Source organism: Gastrolobium bilobum, unplaced genomic scaffold (genome assembly GCF_033153095.1).
Source record: "Gastrolobium bilobum isolate Gb01-03AN ecotype WA unplaced genomic scaffold, APGP_CSIRO_Gbil_v1 utg1991, whole genome shotgun sequence".
NCBI classification, from domain to species: domain Eukaryota; kingdom Viridiplantae; phylum Streptophyta; class Magnoliopsida; order Fabales; family Fabaceae; genus Gastrolobium; species Gastrolobium bilobum.
Window position 1 is genome coordinate 150,916 of NW_026898956.1, and position 27,064 is coordinate 177,979.

The following is a 27,064-nucleotide window of genomic DNA, read 5'->3' on the forward strand; positions in this document are numbered from 1 at the left end:
ACCATTGATGATAAGCGTGGGATATGAGATATGGCAGTAGGGGTTTCAATTTCTTGATATCTTTGGTAACGACATGCTCTTAACAAATTGAAACTAAAACAATCTACAAATTAGCTTGGCTTAACTCTTTGAAGTATGCAGATACGTAAATTTTTGTCACTTATCACATAAATTGAATTCATGAAAATTGAATCTTATTCGAAGTTTCCAGCAACCCAACGTCGTGTTGGTGTTTTGCTAGTTACTTGCTGGCCAATCCATTCAAGACCATCATACATCCCTTCTCCAGAGAGGACACTGCAAGCTTGTCAGAACAAATAATCAAGATTAATTCTTCTCATGTTCTCACTTGATACACTTTATATACTTGATAGGCTATATATAGTCTATAAAGTGCGTGGGATAGGGTAGGGCTGCAGGGATTTCAAACTATTGATAGCTTTGGTAAACGATATGCTCCATTACACAAATTGAAACTGAAAAAACCTACAAATTAGCTTGGCTTGACTCTTTGAAGTATAAATGATACGTAGATTCTGTAATTCATCACATAAATTCAAGAATATGAATCTCATCGTAAGTTTCCATCAACCCAACATCATGTTGGTGCTTTGCCAGTTACTCGCTGGGCAATCCATCCAAGACCATCATACAACCCTTCTCCTGAGAGGGCACAGCAAGCTTGTATATGCCAATCATGATCCTTGATGCTGTGAAGGGATAGTGCATCGGTGATCTCAGCAGGAGTCATAGCATCCTTGATATCTTGTTTATTAGCAAAGACAAGAATGACAGAATGTTGTAATTCTTCATGCCCCAACAACCTGAAAAGTTCATCCTTCATAATAGAGATCCTGGCTCTATCACTGCTGTCTATCACCGCAATTACAGCATGAGTTCCTCGGTAATATGTTGCCCATGATGTCCGCAGTCTTTCTTGTCCGCCAAGATCCCAGACCTGAAATGAATGACAAAGAGTAGTGAGTAATAGCTCTCATCCAGCACAATAGCAAAGCTTGCAAATATTCCATACCAAATGTAGATTAAAAACATAAGTGTGGATTGTTATGAAAACCAGAACCATCCCTTCTTCAAGAAAATAAAATAAAATAATCATTAGCAAGCAAAGGACTTGAAGAAAAGTTAAAAATGCCTCTCCTCGCCAAAACCTAAAGAAGAAAAGCAGAAATATAGTTATAATAAATGCTATCAACTTCCAGTCTCCTCATTCTCCTCTATCACAATTGTCACTCACCATGCGCAACCCACCTACATGCATTTGCAAATCCATCATCTGGGCACATCACTTTCACAACCGCCACATTACTCCTGTAAATCAAGGAGCTTACACCCCAAAACAACACACATCCTCCATACTTCTCACTTGTGCACCCTATGTCCAGAATTTCCTAACTGTTGAGATATATAGTCCCACATTGATTATATGTGCAACTAATGTAGAGTTTATAAGGTCTTGGGCACTCCCACCCTTTGAGCTAGCTTTTGGGGTAGTGTATCCCAAGGTTCTTTACACTAACCTCCTTCACTTTGCAGGTATCCACACACACATACCTGATTATTGGCCTACAATTCTGGTCTTATCTATTCCTGTGTCCATACCAACGATTTGAGGATTGAAACACCAGCCTCTATCAATTGGACTGGATATTTCTTGTCCCATCGTACCGAACAGTGATCATCTCATGTTCATACAGAAACACCTAGCATTCAATAACATTGAATGCCAACACGGTGGTTGGAGTTGTAAAGAATGAAGGGTAGTCAAGCATTCTTAGAAACGGAGACAAGTAAACAATGTCCAGGACAAAGCTGAGTCTGGTCCCAAGTATCTTCAAAACACAAATTTCATGGAAACCTAACAGATATATTGGTAAAAGTCCAAAGGCTATTTTCTGTATGTTCGGATACTCTAAAGAATTAAATTTGAGTGCTTATAAAAACAAACTTCCTGTGGCCTGTTATTTACTAATAAAGGGAAGGAAGGGTGCTTTTCGGGATATAGCTTTGATCAGACCAATGGCAATGAAAGACTGAGAAGAGACAAGTCCTCACCTCAGACTCATATATATTCAGCAAAAATGAAGATGACATAAAATCCTTGAAGCAAGATCATATCATGATATTTTATAGCAGAATAAATAAAAAAATAAAAATAAAAGTAAAGTGACAAGTGAAGAAGGGACCTCGAATCGTATATTCTTGTATACAAGCTCTTCGACGTTGCTACCAACAGTGGGATTTGTAGTGACAACCTCACCGAGATGCAATTTATAAAGGGTGGTTGTCTTTCCAGCGTTATCCAACCCAACAACCACAATCTTATACTCCTTAGCAGGGAATAACATGAACCAGAACCGTGATATCATTGCCCCCATCCTCTCTATCTATCTACCTCTTAATTATTCACCTACACAATCATCGAACCAAACCCATCAATTACCAACTAAATGGGTATCTGAAAATCTGATTGTAAACCAAAAAAGCAACAAACTTGCGCTGGATCAAAGTCAAGCTTGCAGATCGATAAAACAAAAATGTGCAAAAAAAAGCATGGAGAACGAAAACGATCGAACCTGGAAACGTTGTTTCTTGCAAGGAGAATCGGAGTTGTTTGCTGTGTGAATTGGAATCGTGAAAAGGAACCCCAAATTCCGATTTGTGACGGAATTTTCAATTTTGATTTGGTTTTCAGTGGAAAGGAACTACGTCGTTGGAATATAAAATTGTGGTTTACGGGCATGACGTGGACCGCATTGAGGTCGCTGAGTCGCCAGCCACGTCGGCAATTACAAAAATTTTAATGTTTATTTATTGAAAAAAGAGTTTGTGATTTTAAATGACATAAAGTTATGTTATTTAGGAGAGAGATAGACACAAAATTAATTTTTATTTAAAATTTAAATTAAAAAAAATCACTCACTTTCTCTCTCCAATGATTTCCATTTTTTGTGTTTATCTCTTTCTTAAAATCACATAACTTATGTCATTTAAAATGTCAAACATCAAACCCTTATTTATTAAGTTTAAAGTTTCTAAAATTATTTTAAGGGAATAATATCTGTCATTTTAAATGATATAAGCTTATATCATTTTAGATCATAATCGTTGATTTCCGTCCATCAACGGTTATAATTTATTAAAATTTATAAAATTACTTTAGATAACTTTATTTAATATTCATTAAAATACACACATAAAGATGTGAGTTTATATTTTTTTTCTCTCTCTTCTCTTTACATATGTGGACCATACATATTTTTTTATGTATATTTTGATGAACAATAGTTAAAGTTAGGGAAAAATATCTATCATTTTAAAGAATATAAACTTATATCATTTTAGATCTTAACCGTTGATTTTCGTCCATCAACAATTATAATCTATTGGGTCAAACTTAATGGGCCAAATTTATTATTAATTAATTAATAATTTTGATCCAATAAATTATAACCGTTGATGGACGAGAATCAACGGTTATGATTTAAAATGATATAAGCTTATATCATTTAAAATGACAGATGTTGTTATCAAAAAAAAAAAAAAAAAAAAATGACAGATGTTATTCCCATTAATTAATTAACAATTATAAGTTTTAAAATTTTTTTTTGGTACAATATAAGTTTTAAAATCTTTTTTTTCTTGTTTATGTTCTAAATAGAAATGGTTAAAAGTAATTGTTTCACCGTCAAGCTCAAAATTTCGATTATTTGATAAGCACTCTTTATTTTTTGGAGTTACCCAACCCTAATTATCTCTTTGAGACGAGTTGGCTCCCTCCGATATCCCCACGAGCTTCGACTCTTTGAGCCGGCTCTGGGACTAATCCGGAGTGCGGGGAAACAGTGATGGCTAAAGGTTCAGCCCCCTCCCCAAGAATGCATTCAGCTGAAATCGAACACATATCCAACCCTATTAGCTCAGCGCCAAGTTACTAACTGAGCTGCACCATTGGGTTTTTTATCGATAAGCACTCTTATGTCTATATATCTCAAATAGATCTCAATTGTTTTTCGTTAATTTTGTTTATCTCCAAGTCCTTAAATGTTTTCTTAATTAGAGATTTTATATTTGAACATTGGGCTATTATTGTCTACTCCTTTGTGTTTTTTTCTTGATTATTATCAAGTGACATCGAAATATCAAGCCAGATTTACGAGAGAACGAAAAAATAAAATAAAATCAAAGTTAGGGATTTTAAATGGGCTGCTTTAATAGTTTAAGAGTTTTATTAATGTCATGTAACATAATTTAAATGTTGTTTCCAACACATACAATAAAAGAGAGAGAAAGTGGAATAATGAAAGAAAAAAAAAAATATGGATCCCATCTGTTTAATGTGTGTATAGAAAAATGAAATTATATTATATTACATGATAAACATAAAACTCGTAGTTTAAACCCTGCCTACTTAATATTGGTTCAAAATATAAAGATATAAAGACAATGCCATCCGTGTCAAGAGCTTTTGTCAAGATAACATTATATTACGATAAATGATGCTTTCCATACCATTTTTTACATATTCGTATAATTTAGGGGACAAAAATATCGTTTTTTCAAACGCTAGAGACAAAATGTAACAATTTATTAAGCGAAATAACCTAAATTTGTAATTAAACCAAAACTATAGTAACAATTCTATTTAAAGTCAGGATTTTGAAAATATTTCCCTCATACAAAGATGGTGAATGATAAACAAGCACCCATTTTATATTTTCTTTAATTTAGTTTTAATTTTTTTTTTAAAATAAAATTATTTAGTTGACTCGTAGTAAAAATTTTAAATTATTCTGTATAAAAATATTTAAAATAGTTATTGCTTAAAATATATAAATTTTTGTTTTAAATTATCTTAATAAATTAAAAAAAACTTAATAATTAATAATCACACCACATCAGGTTTAGCTAAATTGAAAAAATATTTAATATAATCCCAGCCCACTAATTGATTCAATGATCTGAGCTAATTAAAATAAAATATTTTTTAACATGTGAGTCGAGAGAAAATAATATTTTTATCCAAATACCCTCCTCCTAATGAAGTGCGCAAAAGATGATCTCCCAAATTGTGTTGTGTCAAGTCTGGTCAAAATCAATTTCTTCTCCAATTTTATAACCTCAACTCACCTTACATATTTTGTTTGATTATTTGGGTCACTTCCCATATTTTGACATTTCTAATTTTAATTACATAACTAAAAACAACTTTAATTATTCATTATCCCTAAGGATGGTGTTCGGTCCTAGAAAGACCGTATTGCTATACCGTATGGTATGCGCTCAGAGATACTGTATAAACTGGTGTATACTTGGCTTATAGCCGATGTCTCAATCACTGCGCACAAGCAATAGGCTTATAGCCAAGACGTGAGTGTGTGCACAGTGTTGGCAGTATTAGTAAATAGGTTAAAAGTGTATACCTGAGGTCTTTAACCTCTTATTTATAAGGGTTACCTCTTGGGCTTGTGTAGATCTTCCAGTTGTAGTAGGATTTAACTTCCTTTCTGTTGGGATAGGGACTCTATCTTTAGCTGCCTTACTGTTTTATATTGTTAGGATAATTGAAGAATTATCCTTTAAGGGATCCTTGGGTAGGTGGTTAGGATATGGAAATATTCCATAACAGTTGCCCCCCAGCCCGGCAGTTCGAAAGCTCGGACTGCTGGGGTGCCTAAGTTTGATTGATAAATCGACCCTACCGAGGTACTATGATCCTGCCTTGGGTCTGGTGTGACTACCTCTTCTGATTTTAGCTTTTTATATTGGTTTCTTTTCTCTTGAAGTCTCTGAGTGGTGAGTTTGTTGACTTTGAGCTCTGCTTCTCTTGCCAAGGTTTTTTAGTTTTGACTAGGCTTATAGTCAGTCTTTTATATAGGCGTTCGCCTAAGTTTAGGATGGCTTTTCATGCCTCCTTAATAATTAACCCGACTTTGCACTTCCTGGCGTTAAGTGTCGTGGTTCCAGATTTGGCTCGGTTTCGCATACCGAGGTCTCTATTAGCATGGACTTCACCTTTTGCAAATGTGTATTGTACTTTAGGGAGCATGAATTTTCTTACTACGACTTCCCCCTTTTGGATTTGACTTGCTGCCAATGTTAATTTTGGGAAGGTCTTTCGTGCCTTCTTGAACCATTAATCCGGCTTCGAATATCACGACTTCTCTTGTTTTTGATGGACTTGGCTTCTTTTGCCATAGTCTTAGATTCTTGAATGAGGAGTTCGCCTCCTCCATTTTAAGCCCGAATACGTATACCGAGGCTTTTATTTTGAGCCCCGCTTCATTTGCGATGGCTTTCTTTAAATTGACTCGGCTTTTGCCTTGTCTACACTTTTGAAGGCAGTATCGTTGCCTTTCTTATTTTAGCCCGGCTTAAAGTACCGTGGCTTTACTGTTGGATTAGAATTTTTGCCAGTTTTGTTTGAGTCCGGCTTCGCATACCGTGGCTTTCTACTTTGAGCCACGCTTCATTAGCGGTGGACTTTTTATCTGAACCCGGCTTCTTACGCCGTGGTTTTCTTATTTTGAACCCCGCATCATTAACGATGGATCTTTAATTTGAGGCTGTCCTGTTGGGCCGCCGCCTCGATTTTTCTTTTATCTCAAATTGGGATGTGATCTTTTTCCAGATCACTATCTCTCCAAATTCGTCTTCTCGGATTGGGGTGTGATCTTTTTACTAGAATCACATCTCTTCAATTCTGTCTTCATTTTTATCTCAGATTGGGGTGTGATCCTTTTATTAGGATCACATCTCTCATTTTCTGTCTCCATTTTGATCTCGGAGCCTGAAGATAAGGCTAGGGCTGAGTTGGAGCTCAAGGCTGAGGCCGAGCTATTAAATTTGAAGCCCTTCATTGGGCTGAGTTGGAGCTCAAGGCCGAGGCCGAGCTATTAAAGTTGAAGTCCTTCACTGGGCTGAGCTCGAGGCTGATGCCGAGCTTTTAAACTTGAAGCCCTTTGTTGGGTTGAGCTCAAGACCGAGGCCGAGCTATTAAATTTGAAACCTTCATTGGGCTGAGTTGGAGCTCAAGGCCGAGGCCGAGCTATTGAAGTTGAAGCCCTTCATTGTGCTGAGTTGGAGCTCAAGGCTGAGGTCGAGCTATTAAATTTGAAGCCCTTTATTGGGCTGAGTTGGAGCTCAAGACCAAGGCCGAGCTATTAAAGTTGAAGCCCTTCACTGGGCTGAGCTCGAGGCTGATGCCGAGCTTTTAGACTTGAAGCCCTATGTTGGGCTGAGCTCAAGGCCGAGGCCGAGTTATTAAATTTGAAGCCTTCATTGGGCTGAGTTGGAGCTCAAGGCTGAGGTCGAGCTATTAAAGTTGAAGCCCTTCACTGGGCTGAGTTCGAGGCTGATGCCGAGCTTTTAAACTTGAAGCCCTTTGTTGGGTTGAGCTCAAGGCCGAGGCCGAGCTTTAATCTTGAAGCCCTTTGTTGGGCTTAGCTCAAGGCCGAGGCCGAGCTAATAAATTTGAAGCCTTCATTGGGCTGAGTTGGAGCTCAAGGCCGAGGCCGAGCTATTAAAGTGAAGCCCTTCACTGGGCTGAGCTCGAGGATGATGCCGAGCTTTTAAACTTGAAGCCCTTTTTTTGGGCTGAGCTCAAGGCTGATGCCGAGCTTTTAAACTTGAAGCTCTTTTTTTTGGGCTGAGCTCAAGGTCGTGGCCGAGCTATTAAACTTGAAGCCGTTCGTTGGGCTAAGCTCGAGGCTAATGCCGAGCTTTTAAACTTGAGGCCCTTCATTGGGCTGAGCTCCAGGCTGTGGCCGAGCTAATAAACATGAAGCCATTCGTTGGGTTGAGCTCAAGCCTAGGCCAAGCTAATAAATTTGAAGCCCTTCACTGGGCTGAGTTGGAACTCAAGACCGAGGCCGAGCTAATAAATTTGAAGCCCTTCATTGGACTGAGTTGGAGCTCAAGGCCGTGGCCGAGCTATTAAAGTTGAAGCCCTTCACTGGGCTGAGCTCGAGGCTGATGCCGAGCTTTTAAACTTGAAGCCCTTTTTTTGGGCTGAGCTCAAGGCCGTGGCCGAGCTATTAAACTTGAAGCCCTTCGTTGGGCTGAGCTTACGACCGAGGCCGAGCTAATAAATTTGAAGCCTTCATTGGGCTGAGTTGGAGCTTAAGGCCGTGGCCGAGCTAATAAATTTGAAGCCCTTCATTGGTCTGAGTTGGAGCTTTTTCCTTATGATTTAATGACCTCCAGGTCTTCACTTGCTCCATCAAGAATTGCGACGACGAGAATCTTCGTCAAATCGTCGCCTGCTTGGATCTTGAGCTCTATTCTAGAGTCTCTCGGAGGATCAAAAGCCTTTTTTGCGGTAGGATTTGTCTCCTCATATGTATGTGGTTTCAGCAATTTCAGGGCGCGCGAGGTCGCCTGCAATCTGTGGCTTCATGCTATGCCGCGCGTGTTCACCATGGATGGGAGTCGAAATTTGCCGTTTCCCACAGACGGCGCCAATGTTCGGTCCTAGAAAGACCGTATTGTTATACCGTATGGTATGCGCTCAGAGATACTGTATAAACTGGTGTATACTTGGCTTATAGCCGATGTCCCAATCACTGCGCACAATCAATAGGCTTATAGCCAAGACGTGAGTGTGTGCACAGTGTTGACAGTATTAGTAAATAGGTTAAAAGTGTATACCTGGGGTCTTTAACCTCTTATTTATAAGGGTTACCTCTTGGGCTTGTGTAGATCTCTCAGTTGTAGTAGGATTTAACTTCCTTTCTGTTGGGATAGGGACTCTATCCTTAGCTGCCTTACTGTTTTATATTGTTAGGATAATTGGAGAATTATCCTTGGGTAGGTGGTTAGGATATGGAAATATTCCATAACAGATGAAAATAACATAGTTATCTCTAATTTTAACATGAACGTGGAGGAAAAAAAGGGTGAAAATTATTAGTTAGTTATATCTAAGAGCTTTATTAATCTCATACAATAGGAAAGAACTCTCTTATGCAATAGAGATAATAATGTGTGAAACCCACCCACTCTAAAAAAATAACACAAAAATTAATGTATATATAGAAGAGAAAAATTTTCAACTACAACATAAAAATATATTTTCTCTGTATCTAATAGTTGTGTTTGATGTTATAAGATAATAGGTAACAATTGAAAGAAGCATGTATAACACTGTTAATGAAAAACACGTGTTTGTGTTAGGAACAGCACAAAGCCTAGTCCCTTCCGCAGTTTGGCGACAACATCAAAACGCATTTCTCAGTTCTCTGTCTGTTCCTTTTTCCTCGTTCTCTCCGCCCCTCTCTCTCTCTCTTAACCCAAACATTAAACATTAAACACAAACCTCGCCGCCACCGCCACTACAACTAACCTTCTCTCTCTTTCTCTCTCTCCTCGCCACTACCACAATGTCAGTGTCACACTCCCTCCAACTCCAATTCCAACTGGTGTCAACCCCACCATACACCGCACACACCCGCCTCCCAAGTTCCAAACTTTCCTTCCACCGTCACTCAGATCGGCGATTTGCCACCAACCACCTCAGCATCCGCGCTTCCTCCACTTCCGAAGTGTTGGTCTCCGACAACAACGGAGTGGGTCCAGGGTTGTCCTCGGATTTGAGCTCCATTGAGGTGGATGCTGTCACTGAGACAGAGCTCAAGGAGAATGGCTTCCGCAGCACGAGGAGGACGAAGCTTGTGTGCACCGTTGGACCCGCCACGTGCGGCTTCGAGGAGCTGGAGGCTCTGGCCGTTGGAGGCATGAACGTGGCGAGGATCAACATGTGCCATGGCACAAGGGAATGGCATAAGACCGTCATCGACCGTGTCCGAAGACTCAACCACGAAAAGGGTTTTGCTGTTGCTATCATGATGGACACTGAAGGGAGTGAGATTCACATGGGTGATCTTGGTGGTGCTTCCTCTGTCAAAGCTGACGTATATATATAATATATATCTCTTGTTATGCTTCATATTCTTTCCTTTTCTTGCTTCATTCATTGCTTGTTGCTTGTTTGATTGCTTTCTTGTAGGATGGTGAGATTTGGACTTTCAGTGTTAGAGCCTTTGGTTCAACTCTCCCGGAGCACACCATCAATGTAAATTATGATGGTTTTGCTGAAGGTTAATCTAATGAACCATTTTTTGTTTCTTATGAGCTGCTTTTATTTTTTAACTGTTGTTTACGAGGTTTTTAATTAACCTAATCTGCCAGATGTCAAAGTTGGGGATGATCTATTGGTGGATGGAGGAATGGTTAGGTTTGAGGTGATTGAAAAGATAGGTCCCGATGTTAAGTGCCGTTGTACTGATCCTGGATTGTTGCTGCCGAGAGCCAATCTCACATTCTGGAGGAATGGTAGTTTGGTACGAGAAAGGAATGCCATGCTCCCTACAATTTCTTCAAAGGTTCGCATCTCCTTTGCCTCTTTACTTTTTTGCATCAGTTTAATGTTAATTTTTTGTGCTTGAAAAGTACATGATTGGTGGAGTATAATATCTATTTTTGTGATGAGCTTTGCCTTAAGCAAGAAACGAAAGCTTGCTAATGCTGTAGTGTTATCCAAGGTCACAATTAGAAGCAATTGGTGCAAATGGGACTTTTTTTATTTGGGTCAGTGTCTGGGGTCAAATGACACCATTGGACTCTATCAAAAATCGAAAGTTCAGTAACACCATTTAGAGTAAGGTCTATTTTAATGGTTTCTCCTTAAAGTTTTCTGAGGTCTTCTGCTCCTTTTTGTTGTACCATCATAAATTTTGATCAAAATTTCTCATACGAGTCTTTGTTGGTCTTCTTACAAGTCATGACCAATCCACCTTAAGCAAGCTTCCATCATTTTCTCATCAATAGGCTTTGGTGTGTTACTCTACTTTCTGCTCTTGTTCACACTTCACTGACCAACATTGACTATCATAAAGCATTTCTGGTTTGATTGTTGCCATAGTTTGATGAGCACTTTGCATTCATAAATTGTAACTAAAGCATTTCTCCATTTCATCAACCCAGCTTGAATATGCATGACATGACATCCCCATCACTTTATGTGGTGGTTCCAAGATACGCAAACTGTGCAACTAATTGTATGATGTGCTTCCCAATTGACACTTCCAAAACATTCTCACATCTTATTGAACTTGCATTTCATATATTCCTTATTATTCCTACTCAACTGAAATCTCTTTGATTCCAAAGCTTCTCTCCACAAAAAGCATGCATTGACTCTTAGATGTGCCCTCTGCCCAATTAGTACGTCCAACCAAGTTGACCCCTGGTTCAAACCTATCATATTGTTATAGGAAAATCTTTTGTTACATCTGCATGAGTTTCAATACTTGTTGTTGTCCTATCATGCATATCCTTTATAGCAATAATATATGCGACATGAACTCCTTGATTCTCTAGATCCTATTACATGATTTCGCATGGCATCTTATCATAGGTTTTTTCTAGATCAATGAAGATCATGTGTAGATTTATTTTATTTTCCTGTTTCATTCTATATCTTTCTATCAAACCCAGCACTAGGTATATAGCCTCCATGATTACCACTACAGCATAATAGTAATTGAGTGTCCTCTTGTTGTAATATACTCTCAATTACTCTTTTTTCAGAGTGTCATCATTTGGCTTATTCTGTAGTTCGCACAATTTTGCATGTCTTTTTCATTCTTGTAAATAATTATCTAAGTGCTCATTCTCCACTCATCAAGCATTTTTGAGACCTTCTATCTCAATGAAAAACTTTGTGATCTGAGTTTATACCTTTCTCCCCTAAACATTTCCAAACTTTCATAGGCATATTATCCTGTCCTACTACTTTAGCATTGTCCATATCCTTTAGTGCTTCCTTTACCAAATTCTCGAATTATGTAAAAAAAGTATAATTTTGACATTCTCTAGTTTTCAAACTCTACAAGCCTACTATTGTTGCATGTTCTTGGTTTACTAGCTTGCTTGTAGAAGTAACTTTTCAATCTTTCCTTGATATCTTGTTTAGTATACAAAACTTTTCCTTCTTTTTTAATGTATTTCACTTTATCTGAATCTCTTGCTTGCCTTTTTTTTTTCCTCGGCTAGTTTGTAAATATTAACTTTTCCCGTTGTTGGTGCTTAAAGATTGATACATCCCCTCAAAAGCTTTGGCTTTCATCTGGCTAACTTCCTTCTTGTATCTTTCTTAGCTATTTGATACTTTCCCAGTTTTCAGTACGTTTTGCATGAGTGCAATACTTAAAAGCACTGTCTTTTAATTTAAACCTTTTGCTGAACACTTTCTTTGCACCATCATGCTTCTTTACTTTAGTTCTGTGTGGGTCTGGGTTTGGAGTAGCATTACTCTTGTTCAAGTAGCTAGAATTTGTTCTTTTTGTCTTGAATTGAAACATAAAGTCATGGATCAGTACAGTGAGTTCTGATGTCTGAGAATTATATATTTTACGAATGACATCCTAAGGTCATTTGTCTGCATTTCTTTTTTCTTCTTTATTTTCTTACAAGTACAAATTTGCTGAGAGATAAGAATAATATTATCATGCATAGCCAGTGTTGTAACAATAAGGTACCTGTTGTTTGTGATGATTCTAAACTGTATCACTAAAACCAAATTGACAACCTAATTTTGCACTACTATTTCCCATCCAATGTAGGCCTTGGAGAAACATGTTGACTATGGTTAGATTGACCTTGGGTTCAAATTGATGAGAAATCCGCGATCAAAATCTTAAAAAATTTTAAATCTTGTAATGCATGTGGCGATGGCAAATGATTTAACCATTGTGCATCATGGATCTGTGGTGAAATCTAAAGTCTAATTGTCATGCAAATATTTGGGAATTTATGCTTTCAAGTCTAAACCATTCATGTTGGATTCAGGTTGTTCATGTATTGATGCTGAATTTCCTTTGGTCAGAAAACTATCCATCCCAAATGATGTAATTTTTCATTTATCTGATTTTCCATATCCAGGATTGGTTAGACATTGATTTTGGTATTGCTGAGGGTGTTGATTTCATTGCTATTTCATTTGTCAAGTCTGCTGAAGTTATTACTCATCTTAAGAGTTATATTGCTGCGCGATCTCGTGATAGGTATGCATAAGAACTTTTTTACATTACTATTAAAAAGTATTATCATTATATCATTTCTAGTACTATTATTATTTCACCTTTGACAAGTAACACCTTTGTTATTTACTCCTTCTGGTATGCATCTTATTCTTGTCTTACGTTTTTCTTTATTCTTTGGTTGACTACGTGATTTTATAATGTTCTTTTTTTTTATAAAAAAATGGCTATGGAGTACATCTCAAAGAGACTAAAAGGTTAAAGCAAAAAGGAAAAAAACCATGGATGTTGATTTTATTGCTTGTTTACAGCTCAGTCCTTTTGATTACTTACGGCCCCATTTATGGGGATTTTCTAAGTCAAATGTGTTGGGGGGTTTTTCTATCCCATTGTTGGATTGAATAGCTACGTCATTCAACTGGAAGAGATCTACTATATTAATTGGGAGCTTAGATAACTCACATGAGAAGCTAGGACAGAAGCTGAGATTTGTTGCTGTCAGAATAAGATATCTCATTTCTGTGAAGTAATTCAACAGTAGCATGAGGGCTAAGAGATAAAGGAAGATAAATTATAAGAATAGAGCAGGTTCTTCATTAAGGTTTTCTCCTCTTATATAACTATTTATGGTAACCTGAAATTGTTTAATTGTTGTTTGATGAGGTGAACATTATTTCTAGAGGCTAAGGCTTGATGCAAGAAATGTTAATTCGTTATAAGTGAACACACAACATAAACTAAGGCATCCAAAAGGACTAGAGTATTTTGATTTGTGAACTGCCAATCAAATGTTTGTATGGTACTCTAAATACCATACCATAAAAGTATATGCCTGATTGAAGAAAGGTATTAATATTAGAAAAAGAAGAAAACAGTAAAAATTATTGGGCTATTTTATATAGAAATTGACTAGTCAGAGCATAACATTCATAGTAAAAGAAAACAGTAAAATGTTTTAAGTTATAAACATAAACATGCTAGTAAGTAGTAAGTTGATAACAAGTTCTAAAGGTTAAAGTTCACGACCTAGATAGATGTGGTAAATTTAATTCATAACTAAAAGAGATAAGCAGCCCAATGTTACGCAATCCTGAGTTCATAAGATAAACATAAATCAGTCCAAGAGTTCTATGGATTATGGAATTATATTGTATTCAGTGTCATCTTCTTTCTTAGATTTATCTCATTCCTGACATCATTTTTGTTTGATCCAAATCTGCCTTGGTCTCTTTCAATATTTGGAAGTGATTTGATCCTTTTCTGTGGACCATCATATTGGTTAGGCTTTTTGGCTTGACTAACAAAAATAATTTCATCCAAGGCACTAAGGGTGCTGTAGACATATGCCCAAATGAAGGCCATTGCCTCAAGCACCAGAGGCTATGAACCCCCTGATGCCTTGCCTTAGTGCCCATGCCTTTTGGAACCTTCAACTACACTTCCTCTTTGGCTTGAATACCATATGAATTTGAGTGAGGCGCTAGAGGCTATCTCCTTGCCTGAACCAGAAAAGCTCTATAAGGTGCTAGGGACGTGTGACTGACTGAAGGGGCATTGCCTTAATCAGGCTCGCGGACCCTTTCTCTAGTGCCTCTACTCTGTGCCTTGAGCACACCTTATGGCACCTTTAACTACATTGTTATCAAGTATGAGCTTCTAATTTCATTATTTTGCGGACTGCATTTCTTTTCCTTTTTTTGTTGTTTACTTTATGCGCTATCTTTTAGTAGTAAAATAAATTTATGAAGGAAGAAGAGAAAAGTACCAAGAAAGAGGATAAGACATCCTCTCAAGAAAACAAAACAAAGAGAGCAAAACTAGAAACTAGGAGATTGGAACATGTAACAAAGCATGCCAATTTCTCTGCATGTCTGAAAAAGGAAAATCTGTAAAAACACCGTGTACAGAACACCAAAGGTTGGCAAAAAAAATAATCCTATCCCAAATGAAGTCTAGAGCCAAACAAGTGCCCTTAAATATTTGCATTCCTCTCCAGCCATAAACGCCAAAGAACTGCAAAGACAGAACAATGCCACAAAATTTTAGCCTCTTTGTGCAAGCCAAAACCACTGAAATTAATCAAGAAAAACTGATCCAAATCCTTAGGAAGACCCAGTATTCTCCTAAAATTTCCAACAGCTTATTCCAAAGAAAATTAGATGCAGAACAGTGTAAAAAGAGATGAGCCCTGGTTTCCAAACTCAAATTAGGCATTTGGGGGACAAAGCAGGGAGAGGTCTGCACTTCTGTAATATGCCATCACTGTTAATCCTGTTAAGATCAACAATCCAAACAATTTTATGCGCTGTTGTCAATGTTGGCTTTATTACATATTTGGAATATGCTAATACTGAGAGTTGAGACTGAAGTACTGTAATGTAAATATGTAATGAATCTGGTTGTGCAGTGATATTTCTGTCATTGCAAAGATAGAAAGTATCGACTCATTGAAGAACTTGGAGGAGATAATTCAAGCGTCGGACGGAGCTATGGTGGCACGAGGAGACTTGGGAGCTCAGATACCTTTGGAACAGGTTCCATCTGCTCAACAGAGGATTGTTCAAGTTTGCAGACAGATGAATAAGCCTGTCATTGTTGCCTCTCAGCTACTTGAATCCATGATTGAGTACCCTACGCCTACAAGAGCTGAAGTAGCAGATGTTTCAGAAGCAGTCAGGCAACGAGCTGATGCTTTGATGCTTTCTGGTGAGTCAGCCATGGGCCAGTACCCTGAGAAGGCCTTAACTGTTTTAAGAAGTGTCAGTTTGAGAATTGAGAGGTGGTGGAGGGAACAGAAACGCTATGAAGCTATGGCACTCCCATCAGTTGGGACTTCATTTTCAGAAAAAATATCTGAAGAAATCTGCAATTCAGCTGCAAAGATGGGTAAGCAGTCTTCAAGTCTTGACTTCTTGCTTTGTTTGTTTTTCTTATTTTGTTCTTACAATTTGCATTTTCTATAATTTTCACTACTGCATACTTGATTTGATTTGTCAGCATCGGCATATAGTCATATACTGTTTAAGAGTTCAAAGTTAACAAAAATTTTATAGGCTGCTGTGTTGCTTTCCAATTGTTATGTTCGATAATCATGGTAATAAGCCTAAAACAATGATAGTTTTCGACTTTCTGTAAGAATCTCTGTGTTTAAGGAAACTTATATGCTGGAAGTCTTTTTTAATTATTCAGCATTGTTGTCTTTTACTTTCTTACAATAATATGACTTATAAGAGGCTTGCTGTGTTCTTGACATTATTTGATGAGGAATTCTGTGCTCGTAGTATTCATATTTCAGTCTACCTTCATGGTCAAGAGATCCTGATAGCTCATTTTATATTTTCAGTTTTGTATGCTTTTGAGTTGTTTAGTGTTGTATCTTAATTTGAGCTATAAACTTTTGGCAGCCAATAATTTAGAGGTGGATGCGCTTTTTGTTTACACAAAGACAGGCCACATGGCATCTTTGTTGTCACGTTGTCGTCCTGACTGCCCAATCTTTGCTTTTACAACCACTCCTTCTGTGCGTAGGCGTTTGAACCTTCAGTGGGGCTTGATACCTTTCCGTTTGAGCTTCTCCGATGATATGGAGACCAATCTCAACAAAACCTTTTCATTGCTTAAGGCCAGAAATCTGATCAAATCAGGTGACCTTGTTATTGCTGTCTCAGATATGTTGCAGTCAATACAAGTGATGAATGTTCCTTGAGAATGTTTCATTTCTTCTGAAAGCACGCTCTCTCTATATATTGCCCTTGGTTCAAAACTTGGGTTGCTGCTAGAGTGTTTAAATGGAGCACACCCACTACATGAATGAATTCTGTCATTCTGTCATTTTAAAACTAAAGGATGCAACTAAACTTTGGTTGAATTTATGTTTATGCTACTGGTGTTCTTTATTGTAGTGCATACATGTTATACACCTTCAAGGCCTACATATCTTATTGCAGTTGAGTGAGGAAATATATTACAATATTTACCCTTGTAAGTTATAAGGAAAATCTGAATTTTCTATGTTATATTGTATCATTGCATTAGCTTTTTTAACTTGCTTATTGTGTAAAACATGAAGTTTCAATAAAGATTCCACAGCAGTCAGTATGGGACCGTGTCAGATATGCTCAAAGTTATATACAAGCTGCAAATTTTCTGCATGCACCTTATTGTCAATTTCTACAGTTGCTTTACTTTAGGTTTTGGTATTTTAAGATACTCCTATTGTGATTGAGGAAGGAAATAAATAACCTTACCAAAGCAAGATGCTTCATAGTTCATATTGACTAGGATTGGCTTTGTTTAGTAACTCACATGGTTCAGTTTTCTTTATTCTTTTTCTTTTAATTTGGTTCCTTGTGGGCACAAGCATCATGTAGAATGCACGCCACAAAGTCACTCAATGATTGAATCATAAACGGATACTTCGATTTTTTGTTCTTATGGCATTAGCTAACCCATTAACATATAAACTGTTAAGAAGTTTGATACATTCATTCTTCCAAGAAACTGGTAAGACAATGTCCACGCTCACAATTTAAGTAGTCTAATTATAATTGTGCATAATATGGATAGAAGAATAGTACTATTTTATTCAGTGGTTTTTCTTTCTTATGTAACAGACACAATATATATTGCAAAAGAAAAATCACAAACGTCATTACTCCCGCAATAAAAATCGAAACTTGCCATTGCTAATTTGCTACCGAAACTTGTCCTCTGAATTTTTGTTTGTATTTCGTAAAGGGGAAATCTGAAATTAGAAGCAACGTGTTGTTGAGCATTCTTCACTCAGAAAAATTTTAAAAGCGAAAAAGTATCTACATGACGGCAACTAATGCAAATCCCTAATCAAATTTGATGGGAAGTTTAATTTTCCTGTGGTGGATAAGGAGGTACATTATTGGAAAAAGTGTAATATACCACATATTACATTTGTTAAAGATAGTTCTCAACTTTTGATGTTTTCGTGATATTAAATTTTTGGGGAAAACATTTGTCCTTTTAAACGATGTTGTATCCTTTTAATTTTTAACATTATGTATTAGTATTACGGGTAGTATATGAGGTTCGTTTTTTCTGCAGTTACTGCAAATAAGTTATCTGCAGTAAGCTTAATACGACGTCGTTTTGAGGTGAAAATCATGGTGTTTTTATAATTTTAATTTGTTTCAGGGTTATAATAGTCTTTATATTTATAATTTTTTAAGATTTCAATACCAAAACAACGTCGTTTTGAAAATAAATGCAGATAACATATCTGCATTAACTGCAGAAATATTTTTTCCATAGTTATAATATGAAAAATTACTTTTTTTTCTCTCCTCAATCATTTCAGTTGATGTGGAGAGAGAGAAAATGAAATTTTCATATTATAACTATATACTACCCATAGAACATAGTGTAAAAAATTAAAAAGAAACACACTTAACCCTAAATTTTTTGTATATATTTTGGTAAAACTTCAAAAGAAATTATAATCGTCAGATTGACAAAACTCAACGGTTAGGATTTGGTGTCAAACTTTTTAGTTTGATACCGGTGTCAAATAATCCTATCCATATATATAATATATATAATATTACATTAAATATAGTATACTATTTTTGAAAGAAGTGTGTACAGTACTGAGTCCAACAATATAAATGAAATTATTCAATGTCATCTGCCTTGTAAATGATCTTAATTGCAGGCAGTTAACTAAAATTTTGACCGAGTCAAGTTCTTTATGATCCTTTGAACAGGTACCTTCCTTGGCTTTTAATGGATTCTCATATGATCCTTTGAACAGGTACCTTCCTTGGCTTGTTTGTCTTCCAAGCCAACCCACTCAGAAAGGTGAAAGGGGCAAAAGGGTAGAGTGAGAAAAAGACATGGGATGTACAAGTGACCTTAAATGACCAAAATATTAAGTCTTTTAAGCTGCTGCAAAGTATTGCAACAACTTCAGATGAAGCTATTCAACTTCTATAATTAAAATTTGAATAGGGGTACTAACTGCTCTTTTTGTTCCTTTCTTTATTGTTCTTTTCTCTTTAACTTGAACCCAGGAAGAACATAAAGATACACATAGAACAAACGAAAAAAGAAATGCAAGAGAGCTCGCCATTTAAATAACCAAAAAATGAATGCAGAGAAGATGCTTATCTGTTTACTGATTTGACATAGTCAAGTTAAAGAAGACATAAGATATAAAGTGCCTTATGTTATCCTCACATTATTTAAAGAATTACATATACTGAATTTATGTGCTGCAACACCATCTAATATGCATTAACTAAGTACAAAAATTATTTCTCTTTTTGAAATAAGAGTAACTAGAATGGGGTGTTAGTTTGTGAGAGTGAGAAGAATCCAAGTGTAATCAATTGAAACCACATAGTAAAGTGGCTTTCAACTTACCACACAAGGCCAACAGATTGGGCTCAATTTACCAAACTATCAAACTCCAACTCCATAATTTAGTGGACCCACATTTGGAATTGCAAGTTGGGGAAAAAGATATGAAGGTGACTTGAAAACTTGAAAGCACCATATAACACCTGCTACACTACCCATTATTGTGGTCACTGACAAATGATATAATGTCCTTGTAGTCTTCAAGTTAATCCCTAGTTGGGTTTGGTTAGTAAATATCTACACAAAGATCATCCAAACTGAACATTTGATCATCACACGTGAGAAGATATTCTTTGCTGAGGTTAAAATCACTTACTTGATTCAAACGGGTGGTTAAATCATCTAAGAAAAAAATGTTTATTTTTGTTGAATTACAATTTTTGAAATTCTTAGCATCATCATGAATGGGACCCATTTGTAAAACAATTAAAGTGGCTCTTAGATTCATCATCAGCCGCGACTCTTTCAGCCCAGGTGTATAACATCATCCTAGGACAGTTAAAATGTGCCATTTGTTTGAGCTCAATAACTTAGGCCTCAAATCCAATAAAGGGTACAACGTTAATAATATAAAGCTTAGTATTTTGGCTTATGACATGGGAAAACCAGGAAAACCCAAACAAGAATCCCAAAGATGGTTTTGTAGGAGAAGGAACAGGGACAGGGGTGTGGGGCATGTCCTGTATGGCCCTTCCTTATGGAACACTTTATGTCCTCATCAGTCATCATCTCCCATTTTATTTTATATATCAACCTAGAAAAATTAGTATTGTTGAGGCACGAATTTTTGTTGCAATTGATACAAACAAATACAAACCTCATTATAGTTAAAATAACTCACCATGAAGCGGCCATTTATCATGATGATAGTCCACACTTTTGAATGTGGTGTGCTCAGCATATTCACGACAAATACATTTCAAACAAATAAAAAAAAAAGTTTATCTTTAATAAAAATTTGATTTGATTAAATAAGGAAAATCAACCCATAAGATGAGTTCAAACGTCCTGTTCTGTAAGTAAGAAGTTTGAGCAAGCACAATCAGAATGATTGCTTTAGCCTCATTCATTATTCACAAATTTATATCAGCAAGGCACCACAATAACATTATTTTATATACTGATAAGAAAGAGGGTTTGAATTAATAAATATTGCATTTGGACAGTAGCTGCTATATCCATATCAAATAGTGGAATTAACAAGGTCAAACAAAGCATACTTTTATTTTTATATACCTCTTAGGAAAATCAAATATTTACAATCACAAAAAAAAAGTGGGTCCAATCTCATATGGCATATTGTATCAAATAATATAAGCATGTCATTGCAAATAGTTCTCTTAGGTGAGCGAGATATACACTTGACTAGGTATAAGGGTAAGTAACTACTAAATGGTGCTGTGGTAGGCCAACCATTGAGGTACTTTGGGCGGAATATGGATAGTGACAACTATGTCTGACAATAGCCTCTCTGTTTGGCTAAGTGGTTAAATGGTGGTGGATGCCTATTCTTTAGTTTTCTGTTGCTTCCGTGGGGTGGTCACCCACATTTTTGACTCTCTCCAGGACCATGCTTTTTAATCAACACTTATATATTTCTGATATATTTTGATGGTCATTTTGTACTCTAATTTGGTTAACTGTATCAAACAAGGTAAGAATTGCGTTTTCCTATTTTAGGGATAAGATAATATGAATAAGATAAGGCACATTTATATTTTGGGAAATGATGGAATATTATATATTTGCAACTTTCCCGCTTTTAAAAGTTGGAAAAGAAAAGAAATTGATTAAGCTATAAAGAGTTTTAAGGGAACGAAAGATTTCAAGTAATTGTGACTAGAGTACTTATTTAGGTGTTAACGGTGTGTTCTCATTTTTGTTGAGACAATGAGGGTCACAATGATGAAATTAAAATTTGTAACTTTTCCTTTATGTGAAAGTTAATAATTTTAAGAAATCGCCAAATAAGTTTACTATGCATAGTACATTGGAAATCAAGCTAAAACAGGCTAGCTAGTTTACTTTGATTGATCTGGACCTTCCATGGAAAATATGACATAAGATCTTCCTACCCCAAAAGTTAAGAGTATGTTAACAAAGAGAAAATTGAAAGAAACGGAAATTGTAAGTGAAAACTAACTTAAACCTACTTTTGGTTAAATTGAAAATGAAAACAAGAGGCCAAAAAGAAGTTTATGCATGAAAATTGTCGTTCTCGTATGTCTTTCAGAAAGTTTTATGTTTTTTTTTTGAGCAGGTTATATTTACAAACTTTTTTGTTTACAAACTCTTACAAACTACACTATCTTCTCTTGGGAGAACACTCATTACACTATGTTCTCCCGGGAGAACATAGTGTAATTTGTAAAAATTTTCATAAAAAATTTGTAAACAGACCCTTCTCCTTTCTTTTTATACAAATAAAAGAATATGATGTAACTGTTATTACCCTTTGTACTTTTAATTATGGAAAAAATGTTTGTCATTTCAAATGACATAAAATTATGTCATTATAAGAGAGAAATAGACATAAGAAAAAAATTATTTAAAATTTAAATTAAAAAAAATCACTCACTTTCTCTCTCATGATTTTCATTCCTTGTGTCTATTTCTCTCTTAAAATGACATAACTTATGTCATTTAAAATGACAAACACCAAACTCATTAATTATTTTAACAATATTTTTAAATTTTTATTTTTTTTTAAATTTTCCAATAATTCATTGATTACATGATTAATCTATTTCGAGTTCAATAAGATCACTAGCATGGTAAAATTCTCTCTACTAAATTTTTAACATGACTGCATATATATATTTTTTAGGGATAGGTTATTCTACCTATTATTTTTTTCTGTCTATCTTTGCCTACCACTTTAAAACATCATTAGATCGGAATTTTGGCTAACATTTATCTTTCTCTCTCTTCCTGAGATTCTAATCTAACGGTATTTTAGAGTAGTAGGCAATGGTAGGTAGAATAATCTATCCCTATTTTTTAATATTTTTCTTAGATTTTCTTTATTCTATTTTAATTAAGGTTTTCCTTTGCTTCCTTTTTTAATTTGAGATGTTTAAGGTTTTCCTAGTTGGACTAAAAAACTGTGAGTGACAGTGTACATCCTCATGTATATATCATACAATATATATGTTTTCTTATGCATCCATGCGTGCTTGCAAATTTGGGTTCTCGACATGAGAATCATCTTGTTGCTTTAGAGGGTACAGGTTTTTTCGTTTATTTTGTTGTACACAATACAAACCGCATATATAGACTTTGAATTAGTAAACCATGTTCGTCCACTCAAAATGGTCAAAGTCCAATATTATTTCTTTAATAAATAATCATATTATTAGTTACTAAATGGGAATTGTAGCATTTTTCTCCTCTCTTTTCAAATAGCATCCACTGAAATTATGCCATAGGATCAGAGGTAAAACAAAAAAAATTTATTAGAAAAACAATTAGTCTAGAGTTTTAACAAAAATATTTAAAATTTTGAAGGTTCTAATAATATAAAATAGTAATATTATAACAGTAGAAATTAAAATCTAAAAATTTAAAGAGGGCCGTGCATGGCCCCTCTAAAAAATCTGGTCCTGTGAGAACCGCTGATTCCAAGTGTCTTTTTATACTATTTATTTTGGAGAAGAATCCGTTTATAAATATTTTTTATAAATTTTTATAAATTATACTATATATTCTCAGAAGTACATAGTGTAATCAAGTGTATTTCTGAAAATACATAGTATAGTTTGTAAGAATTTACAAATATAACTCTCCCATTTATTTTAGTAGTTTTCAATAGTTTAATTTGAAATGTAAAAGCCCCGAATTGGGAGATTGAGTGATCAATAGTCAACTAATCCGGTTACATTTACAATTTTTTTTGTTTTGAACTCTTATAATCTTAACTATGTACTTTGAGAATTATACTCTCAAATATTTATACTCCCTAAAATATATAGTTTAAGTTGTAAGAATTATAAAAAAAATTATAAATATAACCCTTCCCATTAAATAGTGCATATTGTTTTCAACAAACGGATCTTAAATAAAACCCAAGTAACACATTCATTACAGATCCAAAATTCATTTTTTTTTTTTTTAAATAAAGAGGGACTAAGCCCCAGAAACAGAAAGAAATTACAAATCAGAAACTAACAAGCTAGACATATTTCTAGAATCAGCAACTATAAGTTCCATCAACTGAGGAGGAGGATCTTTAAAAATCTTGAAATTGAGATTATTAGTCTGCCCAGCTTTAGCTAACCAATGAGCACATTTGTTCTTTTCTCTCTTTAAAAATTCATTTGGATCTTGGATAACTCATATATATTCAGTAATGCTAATTGTACTGTAATGTAATAATGTGATAATTGAAGTATTGAAGTTGGATGGCTCATATATACTTAATTTTTTTTAATACAATGAGAGTATTGAAATTTGAACCTGTAAACTACTCAAATCTTTTATTACTGGACCAATTTCTATGGCTTGACACACTAGTGGACCCAGGTTGACGCACATGTTCGCAAATGCCGACATAAAACTGGTGATTTTAGTTTTCTTTTTTCTTTTTTTGTAGGTTTTTATCTGTCTCTTGGTTCACTATTTATATTAGGAGTAAATACCTTTTTAAGTCTTTAACAAAAAATACGGTCTCCACTTTAGTCCCTTATAAAAAAAATTAGATTTGAGGTTTCTAAGAAATTCAAAGTGGATCAATTTAGTTAAAATCGTGATCCTCACAAATTCAAAAAAGACCCACATTAGTCGCTCAAAAGGACTAAAATGTGTCCACTTTGAATTTCATAGAGACCAGGTCACTACATTTTTTTGTAAGAGACTAAAGTGGGGACCAAATTTGTTGTTAGGGACTAAAAAGAGTATTTACTCTTATATTAGTTAGTTAGCAACGTAACAAAGTATAGAGATGATTAAAACAACGTAGCCAATGCAAATTGTTTAGAGAGAAAACTTATTCTTCCTCCACTGTCACGTACCCATTCCCATGCTCTCTTCATCATTTGTTTCCTTTTTCATTTTTCTAAAAAGAGATGATTGATTGCAGGTCTGACATTCTCAAATAAGTTAATCTCTAGAGACGATGCCTTCACGGTGATTTCGCTTGCCTTCTGTACAGGTAGTGTTGACTTTTTTATTCACCTCTATAAAATAGAATGATAATGTATGGATGTACTGGAGTATATTCTAATATTTGTTTTAAAGGATTGGTAAGATTTAGGAGGGAATAATTGGTCAAACTATTGCTTGTAGCTTGTTATGGAAGCAACTAGATTATGAGCGAGTTCATAACTTTGTACATAAAGCGTTAATCTAAACTGTCTTTACAAAAAAAAAATCGGGGCCACCACTAAATGTGCGGACATAAAGAATTTTTCCTGGATCCACCATTAGCTCTTGACATATATTTAATTTAGACATTTCAAATTAAATTAATTATAAGTATATGTCTAAATTAACTTTTTTTTCTTCATGAAAACTTTAAAATGGAAATATTTTAAGGATAATTTTTGGTTGAAAATTTGAACATTTTTATAATCTCTTAAATTATAATAGAGTGATTCATATTTAAATATTATTTAACTCTATTTTAATTGTTTTTAATAATATATAAATATACTTTTAACTTTTTATACATAACTTAGATGAAAAATGTCATTATATTTAATTATTTCAATATGATAATTATAATTTTTAGGACAAAAACTAGTTATAATTATTACTACTAATTTTTTTATTTTAAAAAATAATTTTTTAACTTAATCACAATTATATTTTAACAATTTCTTCTTGCACATATAGTTTGATAATTAAAACTTATTTTCTATGTCATCTTAATAATACTTAGAAAAATCTCGGCACATCATATATTAATATTATTTACAGAAATAAAATAGAAATATATTAAATAATATTATTCAATTTTTGAATAATATTATTTAAGTTTTTTTTTGCTGGAAGATCTATCATAAATGTAGGCCTTGGGAAAATTCACAGATAGTTCATCTCGAAGGGAGAACTCTCAATTTTTTCAAATATTATTATTAGTAGATTTATGAGATTAAAATTAAAATAAATTTATAAATATTTAGAAAACAATATTTTTGAAGTATTTAGTAATGATAATTTTATAATAAAATGTATATATATTTATTTTATTTTAAGGAATAAAAATGAAAAATTTAAAATAAATAAAAGAAGAAAAATAATAAAAAATTAAGTTGTGTAATGAATTTTTTTTAAAAACTTATTACGTGACAATATTAGAATAAAAACTCTTATGTTATCTGCCCCTTTAGATTACCAAAAAAAATAAAAAAAGTGTTATATATAAATAGATAAATAGCCACGACAATTTTTAGTTTGTTAGTACAAAGTTAGTTCCAATCATACATATATATGTTAAACAAAATAAGCTATGCATAAAGAAAATCAGTTTCACGACAATTTATAGTAGCACAGCACAAAAAGGCTAGGAATGAAAACTTTCAGCTTAGATGAAAATTTAATAAGAGTATTGATTTTGGGAGTACCATTATTTTGGGGGATTTGTACAAGGATTTGACCCCTCATCTACAAAAATTATAGAAAATCGAGGCCCCACTATATGAAGCATTCATTTATAGGCCTGCTTCTATTGTAATGACTATATGGAAAATGACACTCATCTACCGCATTCTGTCTCCCCATTCTTCCCTCTTAATCTAGCTTTTTTCTTTTACTCTAGGCCAAATACAACCCTAGTCTTTTCAACTCAGCAAAGAGATTTATCGGATAACATCAGTTATATGATGAGACTAAGTTTTACCCAAATAAACCTTACGAGGGTTATATATACAAATTATATTATGTATTCTCAAAAATATACTAAGTTACATTATGTACTTTCAGGAATATATAATGTAATTTATAAAAATTCGTAAAAAAAAATTGTAAACGGATTCTCCGATAATCTTTCCCTTCTAACATGTGTATTATTCACGGGGAAAGGAAATAAATAAATATGTGTTTTGAAAAATTGGAACTGATGTGAGACCAAAATATATGGGGAAAAAATGAAGTATTTCAATTTTTTTACTAATATATGAGTATTTAATGATAACAAAATAATCCGTCTCCGTTTTAAAATAGATGATAATGTTTTATCAATGTGATTTTGTTTTCTTTTATTTTTTGAATGTGTTCATTATGAGAACATCCAATTAGATTGAATTTCATATATATGAATGCGATTTTTCTAATGTTATTTTTTCCCTTCCTATGACTGAAATGCTAGATTTCTCATTAACGCAAAAAGAATCTTATCATTTAAATCAATGATTATTGATTATCAGCGTGAATTTTTCTCTTCATAAGTTGTTAAATAATTAAACATTTTTTTCATATTATATTATTGAAGTTTTAAATAATTTTGAAATAATATTAAATTTATAATATAATTGTATAATAAGAATTTTCAATTCAATAATAAATATTATAATATAATTATTCAATAAAAAAAATTATTAAACATGTTTTCATATTATATATCTGCTTTCAATTGTTTTTTAAATGTTAAGTGTGTTTGGTTAAATTTCAAAGAATGT

At 34.3% G+C, this 27,064-nt stretch overlaps 2 protein-coding genes across 2 annotated transcripts; one reads left to right on the plus strand and one right to left on the minus strand.

Annotated features, from left to right (window-relative positions):
* Positions 1-261: 261 nt before the first annotated feature.
* Positions 262-2,712, minus strand: LOC133285770 (uncharacterized). The gene is made up of 3 exons (XM_061483049.1): positions 2,595-2,712; positions 2,205-2,428; positions 262-958 (listed from the first exon to the last, which is right to left on the minus strand). The coding sequence occupies exons 2-3, from the start codon at positions 2,394-2,396 to the stop codon at positions 599-601; spliced, it is 552 nt and encodes a 183-aa protein (XP_061339033.1). The 5' UTR covers positions 2,397-2,428; positions 2,595-2,712; the 3' UTR covers positions 262-598.
* A 6,541-nt stretch (positions 2,713-9,253) lies between these two features.
* Positions 9,254-17,172, plus strand: LOC133285752 (pyruvate kinase isozyme A, chloroplastic). The gene is made up of 6 exons (XM_061483032.1): positions 9,254-9,929; positions 10,025-10,115; positions 10,207-10,400; positions 12,961-13,082; positions 15,466-15,944; positions 16,463-17,172. The coding sequence occupies exons 1-6, from the start codon at positions 9,399-9,401 to the stop codon at positions 16,762-16,764; spliced, it is 1,719 nt and encodes a 572-aa protein (XP_061339016.1). The 5' UTR covers positions 9,254-9,398; the 3' UTR covers positions 16,765-17,172.
* Positions 17,173-27,064: the final 9,892 nt, after the last annotated feature.